Genomic DNA, 16,684 nt, shown 5'->3' with positions numbered 1-16,684 from the left:
TTGTTAGTTTCATAATGTATGTAGGTTTTCATGCACGGCGGCATGAGAGGGGACGGGTTACAAAGTATAAAATAGGGGGAGGGGAGGGTTTATGTCATTTCAACCCCCTATTGTGAGAGGGTGGACAGAACCTTTTGCTATCTTTTAATTATACTCTAAGTTCATGGAAGGTTACTAATGTGAGTCTCTACATTTCAAGTTTAACATTGGCAATGTTTGCATGCCTCTCTTAGATCACACCAATCACAAGTAATCAAGTTTGGAACTAATATGTATGCACTGGGATCTGGTTGTGGATATTTGATTTTAAGTTTCATACACATACCGTATTCTTCTTTGATGTGCACACTAAATGGTCAAATGGATACCATCATTTTTTACCATACAAGCAACAGAAAGAAATCATTCCTGCATCTTCAGCAAAAAATAGAATAAGCAAGAAACTACCAATCAATAATTGGTAATCAGGCACCCTTGAATTTTTAGGGAAATCGAAAAACCCTAATTGGTATGTAATACATTTTGATTTAATATAAGAGAAATTAAGTTCCACACAGGAGAATTGTACAAACTGCACCAGTATTTTACAAGAACTCTGCAATTAGCGCTGATCCTCCTCTAAAAAATGCATCGGAACCCCTGTACTGGGGAGTGGTGACCTAGCAGACCAGATTCTACCTTCAATCAAAACTTCTCAGAGTAGGTAAATAATGTGTGCATGGCACATTGAGCAATCTACTCATCTCAACCCAAGCTGCAGTTTCCTCACCAGCTTCCATCTCTACATCATTTGTATAATTTTGAGGTGGCAAACGCCTGCTCTTTAATGTAATAATTTACAGAACATATAATAATTGTACACTGAATAATGTCTTCCCTTCATATTCCCAGTCCAGATCCCAAATCACATTACCCAAAAATTTTCCTGGTTGGTTTTTTGCAACTCCTCAGAACATAAACGCGGAAAGCCATAGGATGAAATGTATATTTTGGAAGATGGGGATCCCCACTTGGATTATTTTGTTCTGGCATATGAAGTCCAACATGAGCGTTATTGAGCTCGCTGAAGGGGGAAAAGTTGATGTCTTCTCATAAACTCATAACACATCGAGACAATGGAGGCAATAGTGGTTAAGAAGCCTTGCTACAAGGCTCTCAGGCTCCGGAACAAGTGCAGACGTAATACTGTTCCAGAAATGAAATGTGACTGACTTATCCAGGATCCTTGTGAAGAGAATATCTTGTTGAAATTTTTCAGTCTCATCTGCTGGAGCGACAAAATATCTGTTTTCAAGTCAACACACAAAGAAAGGAAATGAGAGAGAAATAAACATATAATAATGCAATATGCAACTAAAATGTCCTCAAGACAAAGAACTAACAATAACATTTGAGAGAAAAAGTCTCTGGATCTATTCAGGGATTGGGGGTGAAACAGAACAAAAACCTCAATGTCAAACCACACAGGGTTTTTATATCCACCCAAGATGTCCATAAAATAAAGAATAAAATTGACAGGCGAATTCTATACCAGCAATAAGCCATGCAGGAAGAAAACCAATTCCCTGATCTCTTGAATATCAGTAGCTTTTCACTGCTCCATGTCAACCTCTAATTGTTTTAAATGATGCATTATTTTTAGTAATTCAAAATTTTACTCTAAAAAATAAGGAAATTATGCAAATTAGGATGGAAATTAGCATGCAATTGACACATGGTTTATGGACATTGCTCAGGATAAAAAAATCTCTAAAATGGTTTGGACAGTTGAGATCAAGTTCATGGTTTGAATGACACCAATTATATGGCATCAGCATAGGAAATTGTCTAGGCTAAAAGAAAGAAAAACATTTCACTTTCACCAGAACTTGGAAGGTTTTTGTGTCACATAAACACACAAGACAGACACAGTCCCATCTAGGGGGATCTGCTAGGTTCGTATGGATCTATTTGAATGATGGAGTAACAATCTAATGTACAGATGCTTTTCTCACAGTATGACTTTCTCCCTAACATAAAAAAAGTACAACCAACTGGTTTGGGTAACAAGTTAACTAAGTAGACATGAAAACACTAAGGCATACATCATAATAAATATTTAAACAAATAGAGGTTTATTTTGAAGCTTGTTCCACTAATTTCAGAATACTATGAAAGAAGTTATCCCATGAAGATAAGCATACTCACAATGAACGTAATTAAAGAGGACTTGCTCCTCATTGTTGAATGTGGTTTTTTTGAACAGCAATTAGCAGGCAAAATCGAGGGGCACCTAGATCTGCTGCATGGCAGATCAGGTGGTGCTGAAATTTAATGGAGAGGTAGACCCCCAAGGTCCCTGCTCATATGTCAAGTTGCAGCACAATCGGAGTTGGTAACAAGCAAAACAAAAAATGGAAAAATTCAGGACTACCATAAGAGTTTATGGGATTATGAGGGGGTAAATAGACATATATGGGAAGGTAAATGATTGATTGAGGCTGAACTTTGATACATGGCTCATTTAGATCATTTTTTAGATTACCAACAGACATATTGCCACATTACTATTCCACGTGGCACAACAGATGTGCCCATCCACAATTTCGTCTGTGAGTTGCTGACCACAAAAAGCCTTGTCGTATCTTACCTTTTATTTATTTCATTCTTTCGACATAAAATTGAAATGTCTATATTTAGAGAAAGAGTTACACAAATTTCTAGTTATAGAGTTTGTTTCATCAGAAGTTAAAAAAAAAAAAAAAAGGTCAAAGTTCTACGGTGGATCCCACTATTATATGCCCAAAGAATGTAAGATAAAGTAGTAGTAAATTGTTCTCCTTACTTTATTGTACATCCAGGCAATAAAGTAGAATATCGAAACAAATGGAGACTTGTAGAATCATTCATCAAAAGCTCTCTCCCCCCCTCCCCAACACACACACACATATAAAGAATTCAATACAAGTAGAAAAATACCTAGTGATATTCTGCGGGCTTATGGGGAACAGAAGAAAAGATGGTTGCAATTTTAGCTCCAGCTGTTTGTCAGAATTATTCCCATCAGTCAAAAACTTTTTACCTACTCTTGACAAAAGATTAGCCCCATTCCATCGCAACTGGGTATCATCATATGTTGAATAAAACTCTCTCAAGCACTCCATTAAGAAAGGACTGCATATAAAATGAAGGTCAGCATAGAAAATGACAGAAAAATTAGCACAGAATAAATCCAGTCAAAAAGCACTGCTAAAGGAGATATTTTCAACAGATAACCAACCATATCCAGAGGGAAGGGCGAGGGGCCAGGGGAATGCATAAATCTGAAAACTATTCATAAAATCAATGAAACCCCATAATGATAACTGATGATCCATTGTTGCTGATATATACCATAAAAACAATGAAATAAGTTCTACATTAACATTTTTACTTTTTTAGAGTTCTCATATGCAAGGTTGATATTTCACACCAGGAAGTTCTGGAAGCTTCAGGGTAATTTCACTGGAACAACTCAGAACAGTGGAAACTCGGGAAATTAAGGATGATCAAAAAAAGAAATTACATAGTGGGATATAGGGCAAATATTCAAAAGATGAGAAAATTTGCAATGGAATTTTGCAGTGTGTTAAAGTTAGCATGACAAATTCTTTTCCTATTCTTTTTTGATAATTGACAAATTAAAGAATGAAAAACTACACGAACCACATATACATGACAAAGGAATAGAGAACCAGCACAAATAAGCACTGTAAAGATGAGATGATCCATTATCACCTAAAATAAAGTTAGCGTGTTACATGTAGGGGCATAGCCAGGAGTAATTTACAGTAGGAGAACACTACCGACCATGGACAAAGCTAGGGGGTGAAGCCCTGATTCTGCCCTCACTACCACTCTTTAGCACCTTATTTTGCCTGAAAATAGAAAATATTAGGTGTCACGTACTGATACCCATCATAGAGGAACATTCAGCAGCCCCAGTGTTATCAAGCCTTTTACATTTGTCATTGTATGATAGAGGTATACAGTTATGTGCTGTACCAAGTAGGATTCCCACCTCCACCCCCTGGCATGGGAGATTGCACTTAGAATACACTCTCAGCCATCCAAAGAGATTCAATTTGAGAGGAGCTTGGGCAAATAATGGTCTAGAAAATCTCTTCAATGGAGCTTACCAATCAAACATGTTAGATATATAGGGACCGTTGTGCCTTATGTGATGGTGAGACCTAAAGCATAGTGGTACAAGGGCCACCTTATGCATGACCTTATATCATAAACTCTCTCCATCCCACAATGACTGCCTATTTTGACAAACCTCACTTTTTAAGGGTAAAATAATTCCACCATTAATTACCCACCCCCTATCCCTCCCCCCCACCCACAAAAAAAAACAAAGGGATGGCTTTGCCCCATTTCTGCATGTCAATCACGTGCCACAAGCATGACAAACAACAATGCAACTCTTCCATCGTTTATCTTTCCCTACAATTAGCATGGTCACCATAATGCCACTACTCTACAAAATTACAATACAGAATCAAAATTCTATGCTATGAAAATAGCCTATATGTTACTCACAAGTCATAAAACTTTCTTCCACACTTCAAGATTTAAAGGGCATTAACAAAATAGATTACCATTTTTAGAGTTTCAAACCTTCATGACGTGAGTTGATTTCAACTCAACTCAGCCTTATCCCAACTAAATGGGTTTGGCTACATGGATCCTTTTGCTCCAATCAGCTCTATTTATAGCCATACTTGTTACCAGTCCTAAGCTACGCATTTCTTTCTTCACCACTTCTCCTAGAGTCATTCTAGGCCTACCCCTTGGTCTTTTAGCTCTTTCAATCTGAATCAAATTACCCTTCCATACTAGAGAGCATTCAAAGATTCAATTGCATGTCCATGTCACCTTAAATGACATTCTTGCAACTTGTCACATATTAGAGCTACTCCTAAATTAGCACTAATTTGTCATTCCTTATTTAATATTTTCTAATTTTACCAATCATTTTAACATTCTCATTTTAGTTCACCAAAAATCAACTTTGGATAATATTGACATAAACGATCTTTTCAACATTTCTCTTGGTGTCGTCAATTATATTTTTAATAAAAACTGGGGATTATCAGTATTCCCCTCAACTTCCATTTGCAACCCCATATAACATGGGATATGTAGTGAAAATTCTTGAACTTTCACTCAAGTATTGATTAATGCTCATATGTAATAGAGGAGATAACTACTCCTCTCTGTAGTTAACTGAGTTGGCCAGTCAAAGTTCTGAGTAAGTCAACTAGGAAACAATTCCAATTGCAGAAAGGAACTAAATAGATGACCTTGAAATTAAATCAAAAACATTGATACACTCATTACAATGAGCTTCCCAAATATAATCAACAATGTTCCTCTGGTCTCCTGAAAAAGAACAAAGTACTGGCAAGAAAAATAATCTCTTCAGGATAGGTAGGAAGAAGGTAAAGTACCTGAGCTTCCTGAATGCCATTACAGCACCATTTAAAGAACTTTCAGCCACTTGATCCTCCAAGCCTACAGAATTATTAAGTGAAGACAATGGCTTCAACACTAAAATATCAGAATCAAGATAGAGTCCTCCATACCTGGAAGTAGAAACAAAAGAAGATTCAAACTAGATATGAATGAAAGGAAAGTATATAATTATAACCAATTCACACTCAATCAAATCTGATTTCTAGCACATTGCTAAATACAAAAAGACCTGCAATCATCGTCATCAGATAAAATGAAACCATGGAGTAAAATGCTCACATAATCGACCAACTGTTCTCGTCTAAATTTCCGAACAGATGCCATCTCTGATGAAGTAATTCAAAGAATAAGCATATAAAATGTAGTAATTAAAGTTGAACGAAGAAGTTTCCAATTGCACGAGTAGAAATTTGATAGATCATTGATCCCCAAGAGCCTAATCTGAATGCAGAGCCTATTCCATGCCAATCAAGCCTATATTCTAAATGCACAGCCTTTTTCATGCCAGTCAGTAGGTTCAATGCCTTTCCCAATCATATTGTTTTCAGTACTACGATCAACATTCAACACTTCCAATTAATCACGAATTTTTTTTTCCTTAAGAATTAACAGTTCCAAAGGTAAAAAAGTGAGACACCATTTAGCTTGATAGCCAAATATACGAACAGGTTCCCCATGAAATGTGTCCAGACTAGTTCCATTGTCTCAACTCTAAACCTAGATTACATAGGAATCCATCAACAATTATCATTAGTAGCTTTTCTTCAGTCTCCATTGGCGAATGACGGAGGAAATAGAAACCCAAAAAGAACATAAAAGACAGAAAATTTAAAAAATATGATTTTTTTTTTTTGTGTTTTTTGGGAGGGGAGGGAATCACAGTCACAATGATCTCCACACTTTATTCCTTGGATGGGTTCCTGAACAATATCCTTAAACAGTCTTTTCCATGATCGGCACAGCAACTTGAGTTCTACCAATAAGGTCATTGCATGACTAGACAATTTATATTATCCAGTATTGACATTTTTTGAAAACCCTTTTACACCCCTATCTTAAAAACTTTATGAGAATAAGACAAGAGACAATTAATTGAAGGTGTCAAGTTCTAAATACACCTATAGAGGTGTCATTCAGACACTCCCTATACTCAAATATTTATGACAACAGGTGCAAAGATGTCAACCATGATGAAGTCTTTGCGAACAGCTTCCAATTCCCAAATATACTTTATGAAATTGTCCTTTAATAAGCAATGCAATAGAACTTTTGATGTCAGGGCACTCACTTTTGTCTACGTTTCTGTCAAGATTTATCAATTCCATGGTATTCGAGTCTTCAGTACTTCAATAAGAAAAAGAAAACAGGCTACCAGAGCTATTCTATAATCCTTCTGGGTAAGCATATCATATTATCATCATGCAACTTAAAGGGAATTTTTGCACAAAGTGATCTTTTCTGATTAATTTGTTTCAACATTGAGAAAAGAGTATGAGTTTACAAGTTTAACACCTAACTACACTCCCAGATATGGATGTCACTTGGCCTTTTATCAGAAAGAAATATTAAAAACACAATCTCTTTTAAATAATCTTGCAAAGAAACAATGCACTTATATCCCTTTCCAGAAACAGAAAATGGAGACTAACATCAAGACATGATTAAGCATGCTTACTTGTAAAGAGCAGCAAGTCGGACTAGCTCACTGTAGTGGGTAGAATAAAATTTTGTCTTTCTCCACTTAAACCATACTGATGCAAATTCATGGGTGGGGGTATTCTTCAGCAGTTCATCCAGATTTGGCATCGCCACAGCAACCTTGAAGCTGGGAAAACAGACCAAAAAAAAAGTGGTTATTCAACCATTTCATAAATTCAAACAACTTAAACCAGATCTGAACCATAGAAGAATTCTTTCCTCGTAATCATCCAGAGGCTTTGAATGCAAAATTCAAAGTGTCCGTCATCCAGATTTCAAAACCAAGTAAAATTCATTCCATTATATAAATAAAAAAGATCACTGCTTTCCAGTTTTATTATGGAAAAAAGAACTCAAATTTCAAATAAATGAAATTCTTAGATTAAATGCAGATATCATGATCTCTAATTTGCCTACACCTTTACTGGTGAAACTTTAGTAACCTGCCCTACTCTTAGACTTTATATAGCGCCCAGCCGTACCACCTAGCTCTACAGAAGATAATGCAGATGGAAAGTCACTGAAGCAGACCAATTAGCAAAAGAGGCCAGGTTGCCTCAGGCAGACCCTGAGAAGGTTTTGGTCAAAGCGAAGACGGCTGGGTTGGACTGATCCACAAAATGGCAATGTATTTTCTTATATAAGGTCATCCACTGCCTCCAAATGTAACATTTAGCCCATCCCGTTGGCTTAGCTCTGAGTACCATTCAACTGTCCTTTTTCACACAAGACCACATGAAAGAAAAACCTGTGACTACAAACGGCTGGACAAATCAGCAGAACAATCTCTTAAAAAACTCAAGGAAAATCCTAGACATTATAAATGTAAGGCTGTATTTGACTAAGCAAAACAACCCCAAGACAGGATCTAACAGATAATAATTTCTCCAGAATTCAAGATACACCTTCGCAACAGATCAGCAAATCTTGAAATCAACTTCACACACTCAGAAATCAACCAAAGAAACAGAAAAGAGAGAAGAAAGAAGATAGAAATAAAATGACTGGATTGAGTCTCTCACTATCTCCTGGGCCTCTCACCCATAGGTATCTCACCAATCTCACCTCTCAACTGAATTGCACAGCTTCATGAGGAAAACTTCAAATATACATTATCTCAATCATCCTTGGCTAATGGCAATTACAACTATATTTAATGAAAACCCAGTAAAAGTCCTAATCTATCTGGGAAATTAAATCCTAGTAACCTTCTTATTTCAGATTACATATAAGTTTACTAGTAAAACCAAAACAGAAACAAATCAGAATAGAAATCTATCTACTAACACTAATTATAACAGCTGTAGGAGTCCTCCACGTATTGAACATTGAGTTTTCAATTTGCATTCACTAGCTGACCGTGAGGCCCACTTGATCATAAAATATCCTCCAATAGAGCTGATCGATATCTGTTCAATTCTGGAAAATATCCCCTTCGTGACAGGCTGGCCGATAGCTAATGACACTCTCCAAATAAAACTAATCAATCGTCTCATAATGTGCTGGAAATAAACTGCTCTATATAGTAGGAAATAGGACAGAAAATATCTCCTTAAATAACTGATCAAACTCCTACTTTAATTCTGGAAGTAAATCCCCTTTTATGCTGCTGGACAATACCCCTCTTTGGGGAAGAAATCAATGGGTTTAATTAAACCCAGGATTTGGACCAAGTACATTCTGGGCGATCTGCATCACATTAGCTTTAACATCAGCAACAACCTATGTCAAGCAAAATGAATATCACCAAGACTCTCTGGACCACAACTGGATAGAGAAATCAAATTACGCCTCAAAAACTCAACAGCTTCTTCCACTACATAATTACCTTCTCAGAGATGATCTCTCTGGCCACTAAACATTAAAATAAGACCAAATCAATATGGTCCCCATGTAAGAATTGAATTTCATACTCTTGGCACTGCAAGAGATTTACTCACATTCTTCTTTCAATAAGCTTTCCAGATAATTCTCAAATCACAAGAGGAAGTAAAATCCAACTGAATTTGTCTTATTGGCTATGAAATGATATTATCAGTCAGTCATACAAAGAAACGATTAGAACGTATGGCAGATTCTTCCTCAACCAGCCACAGCAAAGAAAACTTTTAATCAAAATTGAGACAGATGGGGCCATACTGTCAGGCATCAAGATGAAGAGATTACATTTGTAGTTGGGACATCACATCCTTGAAAAATATGTTGCAGCACAAAAATAAAGAGATCTCTCACAAATTTAGTTCCACTAAAAGTGTGTAAAATAACCATTCAGATTATTTTTTTTTTAAAATTTTGAAAAAGCCATCATAAAAAACTCACTGTTTAGTTTGTATACCCATTAGACCCATCAACAATAAAGTCCTCTTTCTTACCCCTTCTACCACAGTATTTTGTTCATGAAAGAATCTAAGGAGAACAACATATTGTGCGGAGATGTTGCTCTTTGAATCAAGTCTCCCTCTAAATCCAAGGTTGCTTCCAACAAAAAGACAAAGTTCAATTCCTTCGAAGATAAATCTAGAAAATAACCACAACTTCCTGTCATAGAAAGAAGTCTGCATAAAAAACCCACTTGTTAATTTGTATATCGGTTAGACCAATCAGACAAAATCCTATTGCTTATCTCCCTGTCATAGTGTTCTTTTTGTCAACGCATCTAAAATGAAAAATATATGTAGTGTTGCTGTTTCTATTCAATTCAGCATCCAGTCGATAGATTTGGCTTCCAACATAGAGACAAAGATGGCTGATTACATTCTTTGGGAGGGATGGTAAATCATGAACTACACTATTGCGGGCTTGTGACAGAATCTTCATGACTGGGAAATAGGTGAGCACGTATGGCTGTTGAATATTTTAGAAGCTGTGTAATGTATACAACTGATTCTGATTGGAGAATTTGGAGACGAGAGGAATCTGGTTCTTTTACTTAAGAATCGTTGAAGGCAATTACTGGACATTCTCAATCAGACTTCTCAAATCTTCAAGTTGGACTGAAGGTTACAAAAAAGAAATGCAATTCTTTAATGTGGGGACTACTCTAGCTATTGATCACTTAATTACCAGAGATCCCGTCCTTCTAAAAGTACTCTCTTTTTGTCTGAAGTCGGTAGAGTAGACACTGCTCATCATCTCTTATATTCTAGACCTTTCGCTCGTGAGGTTTGGAATGCTCTTTATATCTATTGATGTTGGTTGGGTAGCTCCAGAGAATACTTCTCTATTTTGATTATAGAATTTTCTTCTTCTCCACAACTCTCATGTCCCAATTAAGAGTCAAACTAGCCCAACCTACCAAGACCATTCAGTAATTAACTTTGATCCAACGTCCAAAGAAAAAAAAATCAGACCAGACCAAACCTAACATTAAAATTATAAAAGATACCCCTGATGACTCAAAAATAAGAGAACTAAAATAAAAAATCCCAAGTGAACCCCACAAGATTGGGTCATCTAATGTCCTGCATCATGAAGACTTGCAATTTATCAGAAAGAAAATGACTTGCCTGAACCTTAGTATAACTTAAGAAATGCCCATTAAACAACCTTCACAATCGCCAACCTCCTAGTAGAACTGAAATGCTACAACTCAAATTAAGAACTGGATAGACTAATTAATGTGCTATAAAAGAACATCCAAGGGGTCACTCAAGGATATACAAAAGGAAAAACTTTATGGTTCCAAAAGTAGAGGCAATTGTTCCATAATTTAAAAAGTGGGCTCCAAAAGTGAATTCGAGGAAATTTAGGAGAGTTTCTAGAGTTTAGCCATTGCTAAGAATAGAAAGTTTAGGAGTTAGTCTGTAAATATGGAGTCTTATTAACAGTAAAATGCAGTGTTTTATATTGAATTAATAAGAGCGTAGAGTTGCAGGATAGCAACTCGATTGGTGTTTTCTGGGTGATTTCCCTGGGTCATGCCTCTGGTTGAATAAGCATATTTCTGTTTTCTTCTATTCTGGTAATCAATTATTTTAATCTAATTCTGAATTCCTGTTTCCTCTACAGTTTTAATTACCCTTCTTGAGACCTGCAGATGCTCTGTTTTGGAGCTAAATTTCGATCCTCTAAAACATTCCGTAACTCCTACCATCCTTCACTGTTCAATCAATATTTTGAACCCTAACTTCTGTCATCCAACCCTGTTAGTCACCACCATAAACCCCTCCATTCTAACTCTATTTCATACAAAATCAGATACCATACCCTGTTCTGGCCACAGGCTATTAGCAAGGGTAATCACACCCCCTTATCGGAGGTAGATTCTAGACACATTTTGGGGACTGGTTGGATTGCTCCTGAAGGTTGTTTGACCGGATTTTCAGGCCTAACACAAAGCTGATTTTTGAGTCATTAAAAATATCCCTACTCTGTCCTATTCTAGTTCCGCCTATATTTCCCTAATTTTAGCCTTAAGACCTTAGATTAGGTTTAGGGTTTGTGGACTCCCCATCAAAAGACAGCTGATCCATTGAAGATAGAAAACCCTACTCAGACCAGCATTTTAGGGTTGTAGAAGATACATGCACTGGAAAAAAGACAACACCCAGGTGCCATGTGAGCTCTATTTTTCTAGGCATGCAAAAACACATTTTCCAAAGTGAACATTCCACATAAGTCACTTAGCTTGAAGCAATTCATCATTTCCCAGAGTCCCATACCTGAGCTATACTTTGACTCAAAATCAACCTCCTAGTAGTACCTTTACCATAAATCATGGAAGAACGTTTCACTACTTTATGTAAAGCAACCTCACCTTTATTGAACAGTTTTCCTACGAAGTACACAAGACTTCGTGCTTAGTTCAGCAACTACAGACTACATGTTTCACTCGTTGCTTTAACATCTGTTCCACCAACAATACAAAAGATCCTCTTCCATGAGTTGCTTCAAATTCAACTTAATTAGGTGCACTCTCCGTGCCCATCATCTGAAGCATTCATTCACAGAAGCGCTAAAGTAACTAGAAGTCATGTTAAGTCTTGTGGTCTAATGGTCAGTCCACTCCAGCAGTTAGCTATAATAGGTCCAACGGCTAGACAAGGAGCATCACCCATAAGAGGATGCACATAGGACCCACAGGACCATGTTTAAATTCCAGTTCAGAAATTGGATTACTTTCTCTAGAAGTTTCAGTTCCTATTTTCAGTAGGATTAGGAAATGTTTAATGAATCAGTAACTAGGGACTTCATTTATCAACAAGTAACATTTTTTAATAGAAATGAGATAAGAGTATAGTGTAGTGATGCACTGTAAAGCTACAAAAACAACAACAATGAAAGAACCTCACACAACGACCCAACATTGAAAAAACAGTCTGCCTCTAAACTGAAAAACATAATAAGCCAAATATCATAAAGCAGTATCATCCCCAAACCACAGTTTAGGTCCAACACCATTGTATTTGGCTAAATCATCGGCTGCCACCTCATTTGTTGTTGTCAGTCTCCATGGAAACTGAAACTGCATTTGAGAAACAAGACCCTGAATGGGTCTGATATAAGAAGAAAAGAGGTCCATCTGCATAATGAGGCACTTCTTTTCTTTTAAAATATAAATTATCTATATATTTTATTGTTCCCCCCCCCCCCCTCCCCTTGATCTGTTTTTCTGAATAAACTAGCAGTTTGTTAAAACCAAAGAGAAAAGAAAATTTTTTTTTTTAAATGTAGAAACCTAACTGTTTTAAAGCCTAAAAAGGTAACAACTCATGTAGTGTACTACTATTCCAAAAGTAAAAATCATAGGGTGATTCATAACCCACTCTGGGTGGGTTAATCAGCATCCTATATTTCCAGAATTTAGTGCATAACGACCACATTGGCTTACCAACTGTGGACTTAATGAGACACTTAAGCTAAATCTTTCTATAGTTCTCCGATATTCTAAACACCAAACTCCTCCACTGTATTTCACTGAATACAGATAATGCGATATATAATTCATTTCTAGTGACAATATATAGAACTACAATCAAAGCCATAGACAATAAATTGATAATATAGTTTTTAAATATGCAAATAGGGCAATATGGTTCGAGAGCATACCCATCCTTCAGAAAGTCCCTAAAGAAATCAAGTTCAATCGTTTCGGAAAACACTAAAACACATGCATCCGGATGATGGTGTAGAAGACTTTCAAGGCCTCGTTGGTACCGGACGCTATACATCCAAGGTGGAGAATTCCACACCATAAAAACCCTCATAGAACATTTTCCTTGCCTAAAAAACTCATCAACAAAATCAGAGAAGGAAAGATAAGAATACAAGCCAGGATAGTAGCCCCATCTCTTGCCATCAGCATAAATATGACCTGAAAACTTGGGTTCAATCTTTTCAGAATACAGATTGTTCGAATCACCTTGATGATCCTGCATGCCCCTAGATGAATCTATAACTTTGTCTCTGCTTTTCACATTATTGAATTTTGATGGAAAACTTCTGTCATTCTCATACGATGAGAATCTTTTTTCTTTCTCACTATAAGTTGGCAAATTTTCACTGGAAACATCTGCAGTTTTAGTTGAATTCAAAGAGTCCGAAGCATTCACATTTTTATTAGCATCAGCACTATTTCCAGAAGTGTCATATAAAGCTCTACGTTCTGCCCTTTTGATCTCATTCTCTCTTCTTCTATTATCACCCTCAAATCCCCTCATTTCAGGATTCACAATCTTCCCCTTCTCAGTGGTAGCTTTGGCACCATCTTTAGTTTGTGCAGATTCACGGGTCTTCTCTGTAATTCCTAATGGCTTCTTCAAAGCAAAAGGCACTTTCTTAAATTCATTCCACAACGCCTTTTGCATGAGCTTATCACCCCTTGTTAAAACCGTAGGCCCAATCCCATCAGGATCTTGCAGAAGAGGGTTATTCAAAGGATTCAAAAGCTCCAAATTAGACTTAAACATCCTATCACGCCTCAAAAAGTCACCTTTCGTATCAAACCAAGTCCCCCAACCTTCTCTCAAAGGTGAGACTCTCAAACTCGTCTTCAACAACAGTGCATCCTCGATCCCCTTAATCTCCTGCAACTTCCGCCGAACGTCCTCATCCACAGGCTGATCATCCGAAGCAAAAGCGATCTTACTCTGATCCTCTGAATTCTGATTAAAATCAGAAGTGGAATAGTCCTCCCATTGGTCATCGATCGAACGCTTATCAAAAGCTCGTCTTCTAACTCCAACAACATGATCCCACACATACCCTGAATGCTTATTCCTTTCCACTTCAAGTCCTTCAGATTCCGATTCCTCTTCAAGCTCAACTCCACTGAGAATCTCCTCTTCAGTTGAAACCCTAGATTTATCATCCTCGTCTACAACATCAAGCTCATCGATGCGATCATCGTCGTTCTTACTAGAACCATCGTTGTCGACATCTTGCAGCAACGGATTGGCAACGACATCGTCTATGTCGTTCGATGAGTCTTGGGAGAATTTAAGATCCGGATCTGAGTGGAACCCGGACTCTAGTCTTGAAGAAGAGAATGGCTGTGCTTGAGCTCGTCGATCGAAGCCGAGACGACTGTGGAGAACAGAAACTGAGAGTAGGAGAAGGAGAGCAGCTGCAATGGCGCAGAGTTGAGGGCCATAACGAGGACGTCGACGATTACGGAGAGTTCTGAACATTTTCCGGTGATGTAAAAGAAGAGGTTTCGGTAATTCCGGTAAAAGTAACGGAAATGTGCAGAGTGACACTGGAGGGAAACACAAACGGAATGTGTATCGCGCTCTGCATCTCACGTGGAAAGCAATCTTTCAACAAACTTAGTTCTTGGGCGAATCAAACCGAACGGTCCGCTCAGTCAACTAGTATTGCAGGGGTGTCAATCAATCGGTTAGGACCGGTTTCAGTTTTATTTCAATCGTTTCGGTGTGAGCATGACTGAATCCAAAATCAATCCAATAAGGAAGCATCGGTTTCGGTTTGATTTCAGTATTGGTTTCTTTTATCGGTTGCTATTGGTTTAGGTATGATTTACCATGTAAATATATCCATATGGGGAAAATCATGTTTTTTATAATTTTCCGGGTGATATCGGGTTGTATCTGTTTGGAATCGGTTTCAGTCCAATTTTCTAAATTTGATTGTGATTTCTGATGGTTTATTTGTTTTTCTTCTTCATTGTTTTCTTTGTCCTGTTGATGTCCGATCCATTCCCACCACAGTTTTGCTATTTTCTTCAAGTGGTTGGGAGAGAGAGAGAGAGAGAAAGAGAGAGAGTCTTGTAGGAAGATAATTCCTTTTTGTCTTGTATCCTTGTAAGAAGAGATTTTTTTCTGTAATAGAAGTTATTTTTTATGCCTTTAAAATCCCAACAGCATACATGGATAGGATTTTTGCAAAGAAATTACAGAATTAGTACGTCAGTAAAAATAATCCGATGAATAAAATTTCCTGGAAACCGTAAATTATTGGGATTGAATAGGTTCTTACAATTGCAACTTGAATCATGTTGATGTATATATTGACGATGCCCTTCCCTAACCGTTTGAGTTTTTAGGTGAAATGGTATTAAAGATGTATCAAAATAAAGAGGTCAAATGTTCGTCTCTTGGGAAGTGCATCGAAAGTGTTTTCCTGACACTTCTTCATTTGTGTCATGCGAAGGAAATGCCGTGCCATGGGATCTTAGCCCTACTCGTGCGGGAGAGTGTTGATGTATTCCCTAACAGTTGTAGGTAGTGAAAGTAACTTTTTTGTTTTGCATGTGGTTTGGATACAAAACCACTGAAAATTTTTATGGGCAAACAAGATGAATCTTGCCCAAAGCATGATAGTAATTATAAAACAGAAAGAGTAACCCCCCCCCGCTCTTCTTTTTTACAGGCAAAAAGATGGAAAGATCTTGTCCCTCTAGTTCATACATGACTAAGTACAACTCATGCAAGGAAAGCTTGGTGAAAGAAGGAACATTATCTTTTTATTAGCTGTTACCAAAATATGTTAAGACAGTAGATGGGAAAAGAAATTTCCACGTGCATGGCCCAGTGTCATTGGACAGATTAAAACACAAATCTTCTGCATTTTGCCTCCTCAAAGCAACATCTTGAGTTCTGAGTCGATACTTTCTGAACTTCAGTTATGTTCAGGAAAAATGTTTTTCATGTTTTAGAATTTCTTCTCAACAAACAATAGGAAATAAACTCTTGAAATGCCAAAACATATTTCTTTTTTCCATGATTGTCTCCATGAAATAAACAGAAGAGTTCATTTTATTCTCCTTTTCTTGAGGGGTTGAAATTTCCTGTCAAAAGATTAGAGTGACACAGGTATATGTGAAAGCCATAAGACAGTGATTTTTGAAAACCTCTGCAGGATAACATACAAAAGACCCCAAGGTTTGCAGTGGGAAAAAGGCTCAGGGGAAGGTGCAAGAGAGCATATTGTCATATTGTATGTATGAGAAAAGGTTCTCTGAGCTGATGACGGAGGCTATGCCTGCACTCTCTCTCTCTGGCCCCTGTTGTTCAACCGCCATGCCCCT

General features: G+C 37.2%; 1 protein-coding gene across 1 annotated transcript; it reads right to left on the bottom strand.

The window, feature by feature from the left end:
• Window positions 1-509: 509 nt before the first annotated feature.
• Window positions 510-14,946, bottom strand: LOC122640501 (uncharacterized protein At4g19900). Its single transcript, XM_043833715.1, has 5 exons — window positions 13,246-14,946; window positions 7,175-7,324; window positions 5,475-5,609; window positions 2,959-3,153; window positions 510-1,284 (listed from the first exon to the last, which is right to left on the bottom strand). Exons 1-5 carry the CDS (start codon window positions 14,823-14,825, stop codon window positions 1,098-1,100), a joined length of 2,247 nt encoding a protein of 748 aa, XP_043689650.1. The 5' UTR covers window positions 14,826-14,946; the 3' UTR covers window positions 510-1,097.
• Between the last annotated feature and the right edge of the window lie 1,738 nt (window positions 14,947-16,684).

This window comes from Telopea speciosissima, chromosome 9 (assembly GCF_018873765.1).
Source record: "Telopea speciosissima isolate NSW1024214 ecotype Mountain lineage chromosome 9, Tspe_v1, whole genome shotgun sequence".
Classification (NCBI taxonomy): Eukaryota; Viridiplantae; Streptophyta; class Magnoliopsida; order Proteales; family Proteaceae; genus Telopea; species Telopea speciosissima.
Note: the sequence above shows the minus strand (reverse complement) of the source record. Positions and strands in the feature narration are given on the sequence as shown.